The sequence below is a fragment of the Myotis lucifugus genome, unplaced genomic scaffold (assembly GCF_000147115.1).
Source record: "Myotis lucifugus unplaced genomic scaffold, Myoluc2.0 scaffold_7, whole genome shotgun sequence".
In the NCBI taxonomy this organism is placed as follows: domain Eukaryota; kingdom Metazoa; phylum Chordata; class Mammalia; order Chiroptera; family Vespertilionidae; genus Myotis; species Myotis lucifugus.
In genome coordinates this window covers 2,829,695-2,847,981 of record NW_005871055.1, presented here as the reverse complement: position 1 = coordinate 2,847,981, position 18,287 = coordinate 2,829,695, and the positions used below count along the sequence as shown (strand labels likewise).

Sequence of the window (18,287 nt, the reverse complement as noted above, 5' to 3'; positions counted from 1 at the left end):
ACCTGTATAACCACCAAGATTATGTTCATCACTGAGTGTTCTTTTGTGCCCCTTTCCAGTTACTCTGCCTTGAAAACCACTGTTCTATTTTCTACTATGACAGATTAGTTTTGCCTGTTTTTCAGCTGTATATAAATAGAATCCTGTAGCATGGTATTTATGTGTGTGTGTGTGTGTGTGTGTGTGTGTGTGTGTGTGTGTAACTGTCTTCTTTCCATCAATGTAATGATTTTTAGGTTCATCCATGTTGCTGTACCTATCAGTTTGTTTTTATTGCTGAGTATTATTCTATTGTATAAATATACCACATTTTGTTTATCTGTTCTCCAGTTGATGGACATTTAAATAGTTTCCATTTTTGGACTGTTATGAATAAGGTGCTATGAACATTCCTGTACAATTATGTGGTCATAAGTTTTCACTTCTCTTGAGTAAATAGGAGTTGAGTTGAGATGTCATAGGATAGATGCCTGTTTAACTTTATAAGATACTGCCAAACAGTTCTACAAGGTAGTTGTGCCATTTTACCCTTTGATTATGTAACTAGGAGTGGAATTGCTAACTCCATGTTTAATGTTTTGAGGAATTACCACACTGTTTTCCAAGCAAGGTGCACATATTACATTCCCACCAACAGTGTGTGAGGGTTCCAGTTTCTCCCCATCTTCACAACACTTGTTTTATTATAGCCATCTATCTTTGTGGGTGTGAAGTGGTATTGTTGTTTTGATTTGCAATCCACTAATGACTCACAGTCACTTCTTTGCTCTAAATCATGCCATTTCTTTTCTCAAAATTCCGTACATGACTAATATCTTAGAAACAAAGGTCAATCCTTACCTTTCATGATCTAGTCTTAGCCTCATCTTTTGCCACTTTCCTTCACCTATTCTATGTTTCGGTCATTGGGCAAAATACAGAATTCCTTTTTGTTCATTCTTCATATTCTTCCTCTAGACTACGTACTCCTTGAGGGAGAATATCTCACTTTCATCTAACATAAATTCTCATTTACTTTACCTCTCAAATGGCTCTGTAATCAGTCTTCCCTACTCTGTTCCATTTTTCTTTTACTGTATTTTGTTTAAAATATATTTTTTATTGATTTCAGAGAGAAAGAGCGAGGGAGAAAGAGAGATATAAACATCAGTGATGAGAGAGAATCATTGATTGGCTGCCTCTTGAACTGAGGATTGAGCCCGCCACCTGGGCATGTGCCTTGACTGGGAATCAAACAGTGGCCTGCTGGTTCATAGGTTGACACTCAACCAATGAGCCATACCAGTTGGGCTCTTTTACTCTACTTTAAAAAAAAATCTTTATTTTTGAAAGTATTACATATGTCTCCTTCCCCCCCACCCCTCATTGACCTCTCCCTGCCCACTCCCACTCCCAGCACAGGCCCTCTCCCCCTTATTGTCTATGTCCATTGGTTATGTTTATATGCATGCATACAAGTCTTTTGGTTGATCTCTTACCCCCCTCCTCTCCTCTGCCTTCCCTCTGAAGTTTGACAGTCTGTTGGATGCTTCTGTGTCTGGATCTATTTTTGTTCATCAGTTTATGTTGTTCATTATATTCCACAAAGGAGTGAGATCATGCGATATTTATCTTACTCTGACTGACTTATTTCACTTAGCATAATGCTCAGTGAGACATTATGGTAAGAGTTCCTTCTTTTTTACAGCAGCATAGTATTCCATTGTGTAGATGTACCACAGTTTTTTAATCCACTCATCTGCTGATGGGCACTTAGGCTGTTTCCAAATCTTAGCTATTGTAATTGTTCTGCTATGAACATAGGGGTGTATATATCCTTTCTGATTGGTGTTTCTGATTTCTTGGGATATATTCTTAGAAGTGGGATCACTGGGTCAAATGGGAGTTCCATTTTTAATTTTTTGAGGAAACGCCATACTGTTTTACACAGTGGCTGCACCAGTCTGCATTCCCACCAGCAGTGTACGAAGGTTCCCTTTTCTCCACATCCTCACCAGCACTTGTAATTTGTTGATGATAGCCATTCTGACAAGTGTGAGATGATATCTTATTGTCATTTTGATTTGTATCTCTTGGATAATTAGTGAACTTGAGCATGTTTTCATATCTCTCTTTGCCTTCTGTATGTCCACTTTCGAAAAGTGTCTATTTAGGTCCTTTGCCCATTTTTTGATTGAATTGTTCATCTTCCTTTTGTTAAGTTGTATGAGTTCCCTATAAATTTTGGAGATTAAACTCTTATCAGATGTAACATTGGCAAATATGTTCTCTCATGCAGTGGGCTCTCTTGTTGTTTTACTCTGTTTTTTGAGATTTTCTTAGTGGTCCACTCAAGGATTACAATCAACCATTTAACTTAAAATAAACTTGTTCAGATTAATACTAACTTAAATTCATTCAATAGTATACAAAAACTTCGCTCTGTTCCCTTTCCACTTCTTTTGTGCTGTCATTGCTATACTAATTATAGCTTTATTCATTAAAATTTTACTAGCACAGTAAGAAGAGTTACAAACAAAAATATGTTTATGCTGTCTTTCTATTTGCATATGTGCAGTAAAACCTCGATATAATGGACTAATTTGGACAAGGGAGTGTTCGTTAAAGCCAAAAGTTCATTATATAATAAAGTAGGTTTTCCAAACATGTATGTTAAAAAATTGACAAGTTAGTTTACTGTTTTATGTAGACACGTTTGTGTAATTACAATTAAGTACGTATGAAAAATTTAATTTCACAGAAAAGTTTTTTATATGTATTACTATAATTTTAAATTTATACTGAATAGGCCTAGTAAATGTTTACTAGTCACCTCTAGTAAACAAATGCACATGGCCAGGGCGTGGCTCACCAGCACTAGTTAAAACTGCTGCGGAAAGTCTCGCCAGGCAACAGCAGGACCAGTTAAGGCTTGATGCGATGTGATCACGTGCTCCTCATTCCCTGAACATAATTTATGAGTGGTGACTCTTGGATTTAAATATGTAGACTATAGTTGTAGGTATGTAATATTTACTGATGTCAGCGAATTACTATATTGTTCTTTCCAACATATGACCTATTTGCTAAAATTTGTTGAAAATAACAGTGAATTAATAACAAAAAAAATAACCTGTTAATTTAATTATAAGCAAATCTTGGTTAAAAGCATTTAAATTAATAGGGTATTAATTTTCACATAAGACATATGGACCGGAAATTTTGTCCATTTAATATGAGGTCCATTAAATTGAGGTCCACAAAATTGAGGATTTGATGTAGTAACTGTGACTGGTATTCTTTCTTTGTGTGGATTTGAGTTATATCTTGTATGCTTTAATTTCAGCATGAGGGAAGGACTTCCTTTAGTATTTCTTGTAGGGGAGATCTGCTGTGGATGAGTTCTCCTAGTATTTGTTTATCTGGAAATTTCTTGATTTTGTCTTTATTGTTTAAAATATAATTTTACTGGATATGGAATTTTCGTTTGACAGTTTTTTTTTCTTTTAGCACTTTGAATATGCCATATTACTGCCTATGGCCTCCATAGTTTCTGATGAGTCATTATTAATTTTATTAAGGATCCTCCTCTATGTGATGCATCACTTTACTTTGTGCTATCAAGATCCTCTGTTTGGCTTTGGCTTTTGATAGTTTGGCTATGGTATGTGTGATAACAAATCTCTTTGGGTTTTACCTTTTTAGAGGTTGTTGAGCTTTTTGCATGTGCAGATTAATTTTTCCCATCATTTTGGGGGAGTCGTTTAAACAATTATTCTTTATTGTTTTATATAATTTTAAAAAATTTAAATTTAAAACAAGACTAGTATATTTGATTTATTACCAAGGTAATCCTAAAAAGGTAATGGTACTTAAGTTACCATGCATTAGAGAGCAATTTTTAAAATGACCATCATTGTTGGAAGAAAATTTTTTTCCTTGTTATTACTTTATTGTTATTTATTTCTTTTTCTCTCTTTCTGGGACTCTCAGTCTGTGTACGTTAGTATATTAGATGGTGTCCCATGGATTTCTGAGGCCCTTTTTAATTTTTTTCTTTTCTGTTTCTTAGACTGGATAATCTTATTTGACCTATATTCAAGTTTGCTTGCCCACATCTGTTGTTGAGCTCCTCTAGTGAATTTTTAAATTTTACTTATTGTACTTTTCAACTTCAGAATTTCTATTTGAATTTTTAAAATAATTTGTTTCTTTTTGATATTTTCTGGTGAGATATTGTTGACAGGCTTTCCTTTAATTTTTAGACATGCTTATTTTTAGTTCTTTGAACATATTTGTAATAGCTGATTTAAAATGTTGTCTACTAAGTCCAATGTCTGGCTTCCTCAAAGATAGTTTTTATTCACTGCCTTTTTTCCTCTATGTAGGGGCTATAATTTCCTATTTCTATGTGTTTCTTATAGATTTTTTGTTGGAAGGCAGACATATTGAATAATATAATGTGGCAACTCTGGAAATCAGATTCCTCCCTTCCCCAAGGTTTGTTTTTGCTTGTTGTTGTTGCTGTTTGTTTTTTCACCGACTTCCATAGATTATTTTTTTAAAGTCTGTATTCTTTGTCATGTGCAGCCACTGAAGTGTCTGATTGGATAGAAATTTCTTAAATGCCTTGAACAAATAAGTTCTCTCAGCTTTGCCTAGGATCTCTGTGTGCATGTTGGGCATGATTTGAGTGTTCCACAGATGACTTACAAGTGTGTCTTTGCCTTTATTTCCTGCTTGTGTAAAGCTTTAGAATCAGCCAGCTGTGTTAGATTAGGCCCTTCTCAGGATTTTCCTGACGTGTGCATGGCCTTCTAGACAGCTAAGCATATACTGGAGCTTTTCAAAGCTTCCTTTGGACATCTCATTTCCAGGTTTTCTTTTTAAGGTTTTTTTTGTTTTGTTTTGTTGTTGTTTTTTGTTAGGCCTTTTTGTCATCCTTACCTTAGCTCCAATAGGTTTTGCTCCCTCAGGCAGCTGTGTTGTTAAGCAAGTGTTGCTGATTTTTCTTTGACAAAGACCTTAGGGTAGTGCTGTTTGCACACAGGGAGTTCTGAGTGGGTCAAATAAAGACAAATTCTAAGAATGGAGCTTTTCAGGGAGCTACTACACAGGTCAATATAGATAGTTCCTTGGAGGTGGGGCTTTGAGGAGCTCTGACCCTGTTCTGGCCCCCTCAGTGGTTGCCAGACTGCTGGTTTTCACCATTGTTGTGAGTAGTTGGTGTTCAAGACTATTACAGAGATGGGGAGAGAGATGGAACAAAGCAAGTTAAAACACCACAAAGCTCATTGTTCTTAGGGAGGTTCACCCATTTTTTCTTGGATAAATGTCAGATTGTTGAAAGTCTTTTGTTAATTACTAGAGTTCTGAAAAAGTTGATTTTTGACAAATTTTGCCAGTGTTATTATTTTTATGGAAGAGTGGGTTTCAGAAGTCCTGAGCTTTGTTGATACTTTCATTACATTCCATTTAAAGCTAAAGAGCTTTCTTTACATATTTTGAGGGAAGGATCAGGATTTTCCCTGCAGCAGGTTTGGGATCTGAATTCTGGTGAGATTCCAGAGTTTTTTAATGTTTTATATCTCAATCTCAAGCTCTACAAACCATAGCCAATCTCTTTGCTTTATAGCTGCCAGATCTTTGGATTACTGGTGAATTCTCTTTGCTATTCAGTCCTATATTCTGCGTTTGCAATCAGATCTCTCTTGTCCTATTGCCCTGCCTCTATTCTTCAGAGGCCATGTCAGTGGAGATCAAGAGTGCCTCAGAAGGATTGATCTCAGCTCTTTTATCTCAGCTCCATCCTTGAGAACTGCTACCTTGCAGTGGGTGAAGACCTGAAGTGCCTTGGAGGGATTTCTGCTGCTTTTTCTGTCCCCGCCTTCAGCCTTTTGTGTGTTGTTGACTTGCTTTAAGGAGAAAGGCCCAGCATTCTTCAGGAAGGATGTTTCTCAGCTTCTGTCCTTCATCTGGTTTTTACTGTATACCCCTGTATACTTAGTGAAGGCCAATGGAAAAGAGTTGGTGGGTAGGTGGAGATTTTCTCTGTGACTGGGACTTCTCAGTAGGTTAATTTATCTGTCAGGCCATGTGTGTCCATTGTAAGTTTGTTAAAAGTTTACTTTGTTCGTTGTTTTAAAAAAATTTTTTATAAAGTTTACCTTGTTTATCATGACACATCTATGGCAGATTCTTCCTCCTCTTGCCATTCTACCAGGGATGAAAACCAGCTCTGTGTCTTTTCTCTCCTTGAGAGGGCTCATTACTTTTTAGAATTTAGTTCATTAAGGTTTCTTTGTATCCTTACTTGTATGATGGGTTTTTAAGAAACTTGTTTTTGATTGATTAACTGACTTGTTCTGGTTGTTAGATTGGAAATGAAATGCTCTTGTAATTCTCTTTAAGCTAACTAGAAGTGATAGTTATTTTTAATGTTCATTGTTTATTAGTTATGCTTAATTATATTATTGTAATAGATAGGCTTTCTTTTCAGGGGTGAGACTAGTGACATTCTTAAGTTATTATACTTATCTAGAGAAAAATTAACAAAATATATCTCTAACACCTTACGTGCCATAGGTACATAATAATTGAAAAAAATCACTCATTTTTCTGATTTCTGGCTTTTTTATTACGAATGTGGCTAACTTTTTAAATAAACTTCAGAAATGAGGAATAATATCCACTGTTAATAGACAATAGGAAGACTTTTATGTAGTCTGAGTTCTATAGGGTAACAACTTACTTAGAGGGAAATTATATTTAAAATTTTGTCAGTACTACTTTTTAGATGTGTGAATTTCATTTTCCTTTTAATTTTTAGATATGTTAATTTCTATAGTCATTTAACTGCTCTGAGTCTCCTTGCGTATATGGGGATGATCACTTCAACCTTATGGATATATCATAAGGATGAAATCAAATAGCATATGTGAAGTGTGTAGAATAGTGCCTGGCACATAGGGCTCAAATAAATATGAATTCCTGACACAACCATTTTCCCAGTCTCCTGATTCTTGTTCCTTTTTATTTTCCATCATTCCATGCTTATGACTCTGTTGAGTATGGGATTACTAAGGGTTGCTCTGATTTTGCCTAAGCCATGTGCTAAAGATATTTCTTCTTTATCAGTCTTACTCTTAAAAGATTAATCTGGAATACAGTTTATCTAGATTTGATTTTGAATTTGCCCTCAGGTTGTTTGCAGGATCACAAATAGCTTAGACCCTTCAAATAAGCTTTAATTTCATTTCAAAGATCAAACTTAATGTATTTATAGTGTGGAAAGAATGTTGGCCTTTTCAGTCTCACCTAAACATGAAGCGTAGTCATTGTCTGATAGCTTTCAACAGAGGATAGCTATCTATCCCTTCTTTTTTTTCAATCTTTACCCAAGGGTATGTTTTTATTGGTTTTTAGAGAAAGAGGAAGAAAGAGAGAGAAACATCAATGTGAAAAAGAAACATTGATCGTTGTTTTCCGTACCAGCCACAATCAGGGATCAAACTCACAACCTAGGTATGTGCCCTGACTGGGAATCAAACCTGCAACCTTTTTGGTGCACGGGATGACCCTGTAACCAACCAAGCCACCCAGCCAGGGCATTCCTTCTTTTCTTTTACTTATTTATCTTTTCTTTTTTAAAATCATTTCTTATTTTTAATTACAGTTGACATACATTGTTGTATTAGTTTCAGGTGTACACCCCAGTGATCAGACATTACAGGGTATCCCTTCTTTTCTTTTATTTTATTATTTTTAAAAATATATATTTTTATTGATTTCAGAGAGGAAGGGAGAGAGAGATAGAAATGTCAGTGATGACAGAGAATCATTGATCAGCTGCCTTCTGCATGCCCCCTACTGGGGATCGAGCCCGCAACCTGGGCATGTGCCCTTGAGTGGAATCGAACCTGGGACCCTTCAGTCCACAGGACGATGCTCTAGCCACTGAGCCAAACTGGTTAAGGAAAGGTTATCCCATCTTTTAACAACTAAGATGCTGTAGTCTACTATCTGGGGTCTGTTGAAATATTTTGTCATAGTCACAAATGTTTAATCACTTGGGGGATCTTATTAAATGAGAGAATTAATAAGGCTATATTAGCTTTAAGGATTCAGTGGATCTTAGCAATAATATAAATTTTTAAACTTATAAACATAGGCTTTGAATGAATGTATTTTTATATTTTGCAAGTGTAAAAGATATCTATTTTTAAATATAGGAAAACTCCCATAAATTGTCACCAAAACCCCATTTTGGTTATTTTCCGTTTCTATTACCGTTTTCATGCATCTCTTATATAATCAAAAAGTTTCACTTTTTTTGTGTTGCCTTTTGAAATTTATCTGAAGAGAGTTTATATTTAAAGCAGTTGGATGGTCCATAAGCACCAATTTGCATTTTCTGTGCTTACTATTCATTCATTATTATTCCTACCATATTCACAAGATAAGTATCCTTATCTATTATTTTTTGTATATCAAGATGATGATGCAGCCCTGGCTGGTGTGGCTCTAGTGAGAGCGTCAGCCATCACACCGAAGTGTCGCAGGTTCGATTCTTGGTCAAGGGCATGTACCTGGGTTGCAGATTCCATCCCTGGCCCTGGAAGTGGGTGTGGTAGACAACCAGTTGATGAGTCTATTTCACATTGATGTTTCTCTTTCTCTCTCTCTCACTCCCCCTCCCTCCCTTTCACTCTCTCTCTAAAAAAAAAAATCAACTGGAAAAATATCCTTGGGTGAGGATTAACAACAACAACAGCAAAAAGATGTTGGTGCATGTCTTATGTTTTACCCAGTAGTAGGTTGTTACATAGTTTTTCTTATGAACAACTGTGCCCAGTTGTTAGAAAAAGACTGTTTGGGAGTTTGTGTAACTTGAAATAGTGGCTGAGCTAAATCAACTAAATCTTATGCATCCACATAAGTATTATGTGGTTGCTACATATTGGTTGGACATTTATATTGTATTGCATACTATAACATATTTTTTACATCTGTTTACTGTATTAAGTTAAAACATTGTATTCTTTGAACTATTTCTGCCTTCTCTTGGGGACAATTTCCCAAGGGGAAAATTATAGTTCTTTTGTTTGCTATTACATGATTGATTAGAAATTATGGGTTTTGGTTATTAGAAAACTTTGATGGATTTTTTTTCCTCTCTTGGAGCTATTTAAAAAATATTTTGGAAATGGTATTCTGTTGAACTTTGATAATAATTGCTTTCCTTCCTGTATTTATGCTTCAGTTTAGCTTCTTGCCTTTTGAATATTTAATATTTTCAAATGAAACATAAAATGATAGACTTTCGTTAAGGAAAGGAACTTTAGCAATTATTATTCTCTCTGAAACTCCTTTTATAGCTAGGAAGGTAGGACCATGAGAAAGAGGTCCGAAGACTCATTAATTAGTAGCAAAACCTAAACTTCCTGACTTCAGTTTGATTTTTCTTTCATGGTCTGTCTCAGTGTCTCTGGCTTCTGTTCTTTAAAATAACTCTTGAGGGGGAAAAAACCAAAAACAAACAAAAAACAAAATAAAATAACTCCTGGAGTATGAAAGAAACTCTTCTAGAATTAAGTGTGAAAAGTTATTAAAAAATATTGGAATAGCTGAGGCATGGCAGTGCTATTTATTTCTGTCTTTATCAAAGTTAGTATTCGGAGCACTGAAACTCACTGTTGTCTTTTAGTAATGAAGAAATGAAAATCACAATGTTGAAATATGAACTTTGATATTCATACTTAACATATATCTAATAGAAGGGTAGAAATCCTTCTAACTGGCCTGGCCGATACTGTAGACTGGAAATATTCGTAAGTGGAAGTCTGAAATTCTATTAAAAACCCCAGGAAAGCTGTTACCTCATCAAAGTAAAATTTCTTCAATTGGTGACTGTCTGATTGAGATAATGAATGCTTATATTTTACAGTCAGTTGTCACAGTGTTGGGCACAGTAGGCCATCTTTTCTGTCTCCAGCATCTATATAGCCCAGTGCCTGTCACGTAGTGGACACAAGGAGTTGGATTGCTCTTCAGTTTTTTATTATCTAGGTTTTTCCACCTCCTGCCTTGACTATTATAACTTCCCCTTATCATCTTAGCCCCTGGTCTCTCACTTGCAAGTATTGAAGTGGATAATTAAAGCTTTTCTTTTTGTATGAAAGCTGAATCTTATCGCTTAGATGAAATTGACAGCTTTTGATAAGAGATTTCCTTCATGTTTTTGTGCTTGAAGTTAAACTATATAGTATCAAAGTTGGTATTTTTTCCAGGTTTGCCTTATGAGGTTGTGCTCCTGGGTAGCAGTGTTCAATAGATGACTTTAAACCTGACCTTAGAGATATTTCAACTTCCTTATATAACTTTCTTATTGCAGTCAGTGGATTAATTATATGTGAGGTCATTTAAGTTTTACTGGACACACTGACCTCTTATCCAGGCAGTTAGGGCCCATGAAGATATTTTGTAAGAATTACAAAACTGCTTTTAAAATGTTTTGGCATAAAGTCAGCAGGATGAGAGGGGGTTTTTTTGTGTTTTTTTTGGGGGGGAGTGGTGGTGGTGGTGGTATCCTTTGTCTTTATAAATAATTTTAAGAGGTTTGAGAAACTTATCAGCATCATAAATGACAGAACACTATGGAAAAAGCTGTCATTTTTGTGTAAATGTGGAACAGCCATTGCAGCACTTGTCAGCTGTAATGAATTAGTGACAAGGTTACACAGATGGCCTCCAGGAAGGTGTGACTAAGATTCTCTTACTTAATAGAGTCAGAGCTTGAAAAACAATCTGAGAAACAAGGCCTCCAATCCTTAAGCTTTACCTTATTTTTAATGGTTGCACTAATTGCCTCTCATTACACTAGAATTTGAGGAAAGGATTTCCTTTGAGATTTCTTTAGATGTATTTTTAAAAATAGAGCGCTCAAAAGGAAGAGTTCCATCAGAAGAGTCCCATCACTTTAAAACCCTTTAAGGTGGCCTGAGGTTTCCTCTAGAGTCTCTACAGCAATCTTTATTCAGTGCCTAATTTTTCTTCAGTCTTCTTTCTCCCAGGCACCATATTCAAGATAGCTCAACATTTTTGATGCATTTTCTTTTCTGTTGAATGACTGTTGTTGTTTTCTGCAACTTTCATTGCAGACATACAATTTTTTAGCTCTATAATATGTTATATAGGCTTCTTTGGATCCACCTGGTAATCCAGTCACCATTTATGACATTGTTTAAAGAGAAAATGACTTCAAGCAGTAAACCCTGTAACTCAAAAATCACATTGTTAATGTATATATAACACATACAATAGACAGAGGATTAATACCCATAATATACAACTATACCTTACAAGTTGATGAGAAACATCATGTGATCCAGTAGAAGACAGGCAAAGGATTTAAGTAGGCATGCCACAGGAAATGAAGTCCAAATGGACAGTAAGTGTATGTACATATGTTCTAACAATGGGTAATAGTTAGATACAAATTATACAATAAAATAGAACTTTTCATGCATAACGTGGGTCAAAATTTAAAAGGATTGTAATGTTTAGTACCTACTAGGTTGCAGAGAAATGTCATTTTCATACATTGCTGGTATAAGCATGAGTGCATATGACCTCTTTGGAAAATAATATTGTAGTAACTATTAAAATAAAAAATATACCTACTTTTGATGTAGAAGTCTCTTTTTAGGTTTTATCCATTAAGGAAAAAACCAGCACATAAAAGAGGATATTTGTACACAACATATATTGCAGCATTTTTGGTGTTTTTGGTAGTGACAAAAACTAGAAGCCATCGTAGTACATCAAGAGGAATGATTGAATAAATTATTATATACCTATGTCATCTTATCTTCTGCAGCTGTTTAAAAAGATTAGACAACTAAGAGGCTGTCCATGTGATATTGTTAAAAAAAAATGCAGACTGTAGAGTAGTATATAAAGTCTGATACCATTTTTGTTTAAAAAAATTTTTTTAAACACCTTTTACAGGTATTCTATATTCAGAGAGAAGTGTTGAAGGATATACTTCACGCTCTTAAACTTTTATTTCCTTCTGGGGTATTGCCTTAGGAGTGGGATTAAGAATAGGAGAGGTTAAAGATAGATCATTTAAAAATTTTTTTACATCGCCCTAGCTGGTTTGGCTCGGTGGATAGAGTGTCGGCCTGCAGACTGAAGGGTCCCGGGTTCAATTCTGGTCAAGGGCACATGCCCGGGTTTCGGGCTTGATCCCCAGTAGGGGGTGTGCAGGAGGCAGCCAGTCAAGGATTCTCTTTCCTCATTGATGTTTCTATCTCTCTCTCCCTCTCCCTTCCTCTCTGAAGTCAATAAAAATATATAAAAATAAATAAATAAAATAAATTTTTTTTTTACATTTTGGATTTTTCTTATGATAAGTTAGTATTAGCCAAATCTAATAAAAAACCCATGTTTAAAATGAAACTTTTTTCAAAGTAAAGAATACATTCATTATGTTTTAATTGCTTTTTCTCTAATCTGACTTATAAAAATAGAAAGTTCATACTTTATGTTTAAAGAATTTGGACTCATTTGACAAGACCTGAAAATTCCTGGTTCTTCTGAGATAATGTTCATAATCAAAGGTCATTCCTTGGTTTCATTTTACAGTTTTGGTTGTCAACGTCTTGTCACGAGTACTAAGACCAACAAATATATCTTTAGTAAATTATCTTAATTTAGCAACACCCTTTGGGAGGCTGAGTTGAACTTTGGGTATTTTGTGATCTAATTTTCAGTCAAAATATTCTAATATATGTCACCTATTATATTGCTACTTTCTCTATCACAGTTCTCCCCTACTTCCAGTATGGCTATTATTATTTTGCAATACAGTTTTTTAAAAAAACCTTTGTTCCTATTACAAGAATAAAACAGTTAATATAGAAAACTTGTAAAACATTAAAAATCACAAAGGATAAAACACAATCATTCATAAGCCAAATAATAAACATTGTTAAATTTTAATTCACTATTATAATATTTTTAACAGTGTGACTAAATATAAATTACATATAATAAATTTCATATCTTTAAAGTGTAAAATTTCCCAAATTTTGGCATCCTATATAATAAAGAGGTAATATGCAAATTGACCGTCACACTCTCACACAAGATGGCCGGCAGGGGAGGGCAGTTGGGGGTGACCAAGCCTGCAGGGGAGGGCAGTTAGGGGCAACTGGGCTGGCAGGGGAGGGCAGTTGGGGGCGACCGGGCTGGCAGGGGAGGGCAGTTGGGGGCAATCGGGCCGGCAGGGGAGCAGTTAGGCGTCGATCAGGCTGGCAGGGGTGTGGTTAGGGGGCAATCATGCAGGCAGGTGAGCGATTGGGAGCCAGCAGTCCTGGATTGTGAGAGGGATGTCTGACTGCCGGTTTAGGCCCGATCCCACAGGCCCGATCCCCTCGAGGGGTCCCAGATTGGAGAGGGTGCAGGCTGGGTTGAGGGACAACCCCCTCATCCCCCAGTGCACAAATTTTGTGCACTGGGCCTCTAGTATGTATATAATCATGAAACATTACTATAATAAAAATACTGATTACATAAATTCATTACTCCCCCAAAGTTTACTTGTACCCCTTATAATATACCTAGTTCCTATATTCTCTGGGAATCATTTATCTGCTTATAGATTTATTTGGATTTTTAAAAATTTTATATAAGTGGAATCATACAATATATTTCCTTTTTTTCCTCATTCCTATCACTCAGCATACTTTTTTTGAGAGTCTTCCATGTTATATGTCTTAATAGTTCATTCCATTTTTGCTGAGTAGTATTCCATGGTATGGAAATATTGAAATTTGTTTATTAATTCACCTGTTGATAGAGTTTATTGTTACCATTTTGAGGATCTTGAAATAAAGCTGATCTGAACCTTCATGTACAATTCTTTGTATGCACATATGCTTTCTCTTTGTGTGTGTAAATAGCTAGTAGTGAATGGCTATATCTCGTGGTAAGTATTAAACTTTAAGGAACTGTCATTCTGTTTTCCAAAGTGGTTGTATTATTCTATATTTCTACCAGTAATGAGAAAGAGTTATAGTTCTTCCATATTCTTGTTATCTCTTGGTATGATCAGTCTCTTTAATCCCCTTCCATACTTGGTTCTTACTGACTGAAGGGCTGGATGAGGGGCTTTACTGATCCTCACAATAACCATGCTCAGTAAGTATTATTCCCTGTCTTTTGAAAATTAGGAACCTTAGACCCAGAAGATTCAGAATATTTGTCCAAGAATATTGGTAAAGGACAGAATGAGAAATCACAACTTGGTCTGTTTGGCTTCAAAGACTTTTTCTTTCCATTATGGTATATTATGTTGTCTCTTGGGACAGTAAGAAAACCTCACTAGTTTTGAAGGATTTGTTATAACAGAATTTGAACTATGCATAATTTTCTGAAATTTTAATTTATGTATATATCTCACAAATTTGAGTCTGTGGAGGGAGAAAATTATAATTTATGTACCTTTTGTAGAATTATTTTAAAGTCCTTGAATATGCCTGGGCAAAAATAGTACATTTTTTTTTTTTTGAAATAAGTATTGGCTAGGAATTGAATAAGGCAGTTACCTCAACATGAACCAGATGTTTTATTCTTACATAGAGAAGGAAATTATAGAATATAGGATCAAGCTCTCTGGTATTATTATGACATAATTTTATTACTATGTGGACTCCTAGAAGGTAGCTTCTTGTGCCTGAAAACATTGAGGTTGGGGATTTCTCTCATGCACTGGGCTGTGTTTATATTAGGTTATGCATGGCAGTTTGGCAGTTTGTTTTGCAGATGTTCCTAATGTACAGTCTTACATCTTGTTTCTATTTCTGGAATGCTTTTAAGTATGACTCATGCCTTCTTGAGGCTATACTAAAAATACAGCTAGTTTCAAGCATTAATGTAAAATACACCACAGACACCACACAGCAGTACGTAATGCTTTCTCTCAGTGGTTTAATGTAATTTCCTGACAAATATTTTCTTTGACAAAATACACTATACTAAAATATAAGTGGAAATGGGATTTTTAAGTTTTTTTTGGAGAAGTGGGTTCTTTGATAACATAATGTAAACAACAGAATGAATTTAAAATTTTAATAAAAGGAGTTAAATATGCTATTGGATCAGCAAAATCCAAGAAATAGTCTTAATGTCCAGAAAAGCAAGTCTACTAAATTTAATGGAGCCAGGTGAGGTCCACACTTATAGGGAAAATATTGGACCTGAAGGGAGAGCCCGTTAAAAAGATTTTGGAAGGGCAATTAGACATATGGCTGGAATGCAAGCTTTGGACTAAAACAGTGTAGGTCTAACTCCTGGTTTATGCACTTATCACCTGTGGACAAAGGGTAATGAGCATTTAACAAATGCTTATATGGTAGTTACTATATTACCAGACATTTCTAAATGCTGATTTAATCTTCATAACAACTTTATAACTCAGTACATTTATCATCTCCATTATACAGTTGGAGAAACTGAGCACAGAGGGTTTAAATAGCTGAGTGAGGTTACATAGCTAGTAAATAGAACTGGGATTTGAGCAGTTCAGTTCAGGTCTGTATCCTTACATATTATATGTTGTGACATCCCGATGAGGGGCAGTAAAAGAAGGAAAAATATTACCAATACCATTGAAACTATGAGAATCTGGTTCCATACCCAGATAACCATTTTCCTGAATTTATCATTTATTGTATTTTTGCTTTTTCAAGTACTGATTTATTGTATATGTGTATATTTATAATGAATTCAATTTGCTAGTTTATTGAGTTTTATCAAAATAGTACCAAATGTGATTTATTCTGAGAATTAATTTCTTCACTCAATATTATACCTTTTAAGAGTTAAACATATTGTTCGAAGTAGTGGTAGTTTATTCTGTTTTTGTCATTATATAACATTCCATTGTGTGTGTTTTTTCCATCTCCTGCCTCCAATTTTATTTTGAATAACATTGCTATGAGTATTTTATGTGTCCCCTAATGTACAGGAGTGAGAGTTTTTCTTATATACCTAGGAATGCACCTACTGGTTCACTGGGTGATTTACAAATGAGCAAACACAAATTAATTGTATTAACTCAAACATTTCAGAAAATGCTTAGGCAGAAGATGAGCAGATTTATGGGTGATTTAATAGTAGACTTAGAAGGGCATCGAATGGAGTAATCTTCTATTCCCAAAAGAGTTGGTATAGAAGAATAGACAATTTCTAAAGAAGGCATTTAAGTCTTCATAAAACTTTTTAACTGTGAAGTTTGAGATCTCACATCTCATTGCCAACTAAGTTATAATATAGTTTTCTTAAATTTTAAAAGACTACAATAATCATTAATTGTCTGGGATGATTTTATCATATCCCCTTTTAGAACAAAAGGGGTGGACAATAAAACTGAGATAAATAAGATACTATTCTTTATATCATACTTGAAAATCACTTTCATTCCTTTAGTGACACTTACAGATGAGTGTTCAAATGTTCTTATAAGCTTTTAAGTGTTATGTACCTCTTTGTGATATCATAAACTTTGTCCTGTTTTAATATTGATAATGATGTTTTTATTGTAAAACAGTGTGAAAATTCACCAGGTGTCTGTATCAATGGATGTGTTTATGCATGTGTGTATGTAATTTAATATAATATACAATTTTCATTGATTGCTTGGAGGTTTATATTATATGTAGTAGTTTGATCTGCATTTCACTTTATATTCCCTCTCCCCTCCCTTTAAAGTTTCAGACTCTCTGGCTCAATCTGTAATTCAGCATCTAAGATGGATAATGCAGAAGGATCTCCTGGGGCAGGATGTCTTTCTAATAGGACCTCCTGGGCCTCTTCGACGCTCTGTTGCTATGCAGTACCTGGTGAGCAGTCAATTCTTGTGCATTCCTAAGGGTCTTAACATTGATAAGTTATGTTGAAAAATTAATTAAGATTAAGAATTTATAAAAATATGAGGATTAGTCATTACTGAAAAAAATTGTTAATGTTGGAGGCTGATTTGTTTATAAATAGTTTGGAATAAGTTATTTGCAAAGCAAGTGTATTACTTTCATAGCTTTAGCAAATTTTTGTTGTAACTAGAAAGTTCTCCACTTCCAGTGGAAAGGAAATACAAATTCTGTCAATGAATAGCAGATAAAATCAGCAACTCTGAGATTACAAAACAAAACTTAGTTTTATAATACTTAGGGAACATTCTCTTATCTCAGATCCACATTTTAAAAGGCCAAATAATTCTCTTGACTTTTTGATATTATATGGTCTTTAGAAAGAGAGCCTAGGGTTTGTAGACTATCTCATGTGTTATATGCTCTCTTTTTTTCTTTAAGTAGATGAGAAAACAAGTTCATTAAATTACTCGCTCAAGCTCTCTTCAGCTAGGAAATGATGGAGCTCCACTTCAAATCTCATATTATTTCCCCTTTCTGACACGTTATCCTTTTAAATGTTTGCAGTTCTATAAGCACATTGTGAAGTGAGTTGAAGTACTCAATTTTCAACCCAAAATAAAAAATATTACAAGACTTCTTTCTATTTTGTCTCCATTAATAGGTATTATTGTAGTGATTTGAGGAAGAATGTTATCAAATGAAGTTGCTTTGCTCTGAATATACTTTTTAGGATAAGAGAAAAATCTTTCTTAAATTTTCCTTGTGTTCTTGATATTAATTCATTAATATGCTGTTGAAATATACTTTGTGTACTCTTTTATGTCACTGGTGAAATTATTTTGTTGCTCACAAAATCATGTAGGACAGGAATGATAATACAATGAGCAATTCAGAACCTAAGTACCTCTAGCCCATACATCTCATATCTTTTGTTCCTAGAACCAGTTTGTGAGGTATAATGTGCCATTGTATGCATTGTATCCCTATCCTCACTTTATTAATATACAAGGCAAATCTGTCTTATTTAAGAATGCAGAGCCAGCTACCGAGAATTCAAATTCTAGAACCTCTTTCATTTTAAGATGTGCACTTTCCACCTGGCTAATTTCAAAGACTACAATATCTCACTTTGTTTTGATTCTGGCAAGACTTGGAAGCTTGTTTGGAAGGAATGTGGAATGAGAAGGGGTAGGAGATTTTAGGAGTCTTCTTGGTTAAAAATGCAACATAAGTTTATAAGGGTGATGTCTTTATGTTAAAACAAAATAAACTTTAAATTGTGAAATAGATCTGAGGCAGCTTTAGGATGTGGAAATGCACCTAAGAAAACTTACCAGGCTAAGCTGCCTCGCAAACTCTGCAGTGGGTACT

The 18,287-nt window shown here is 34.8% G+C and overlaps 1 protein-coding gene across 3 annotated transcripts in view; it reads left to right on the top strand.

Moving 5' to 3' along the window:
- VWA8 (von Willebrand factor A domain containing 8) overlaps positions 1 to 18,287 on the top strand; it is a 366,788-nt gene that overhangs the window by 17,238 nt on the left and 331,263 nt on the right. For 2 of the 3 annotated variants that reach the window (XM_023748236.1, XM_006083505.3), the window contains exon 3: positions 16,756 to 16,886. In XM_023748236.1, coding sequence (XP_023604004.1) covers positions 16,756 to 16,886 — 131 coding nt within the window. Of the gene's footprint in view, positions 1 to 16,139; positions 16,645 to 16,755; positions 16,887 to 18,287 lie in introns of those variants that run through there. The other variant, XM_023748240.1, reaches the window with a different exon arrangement.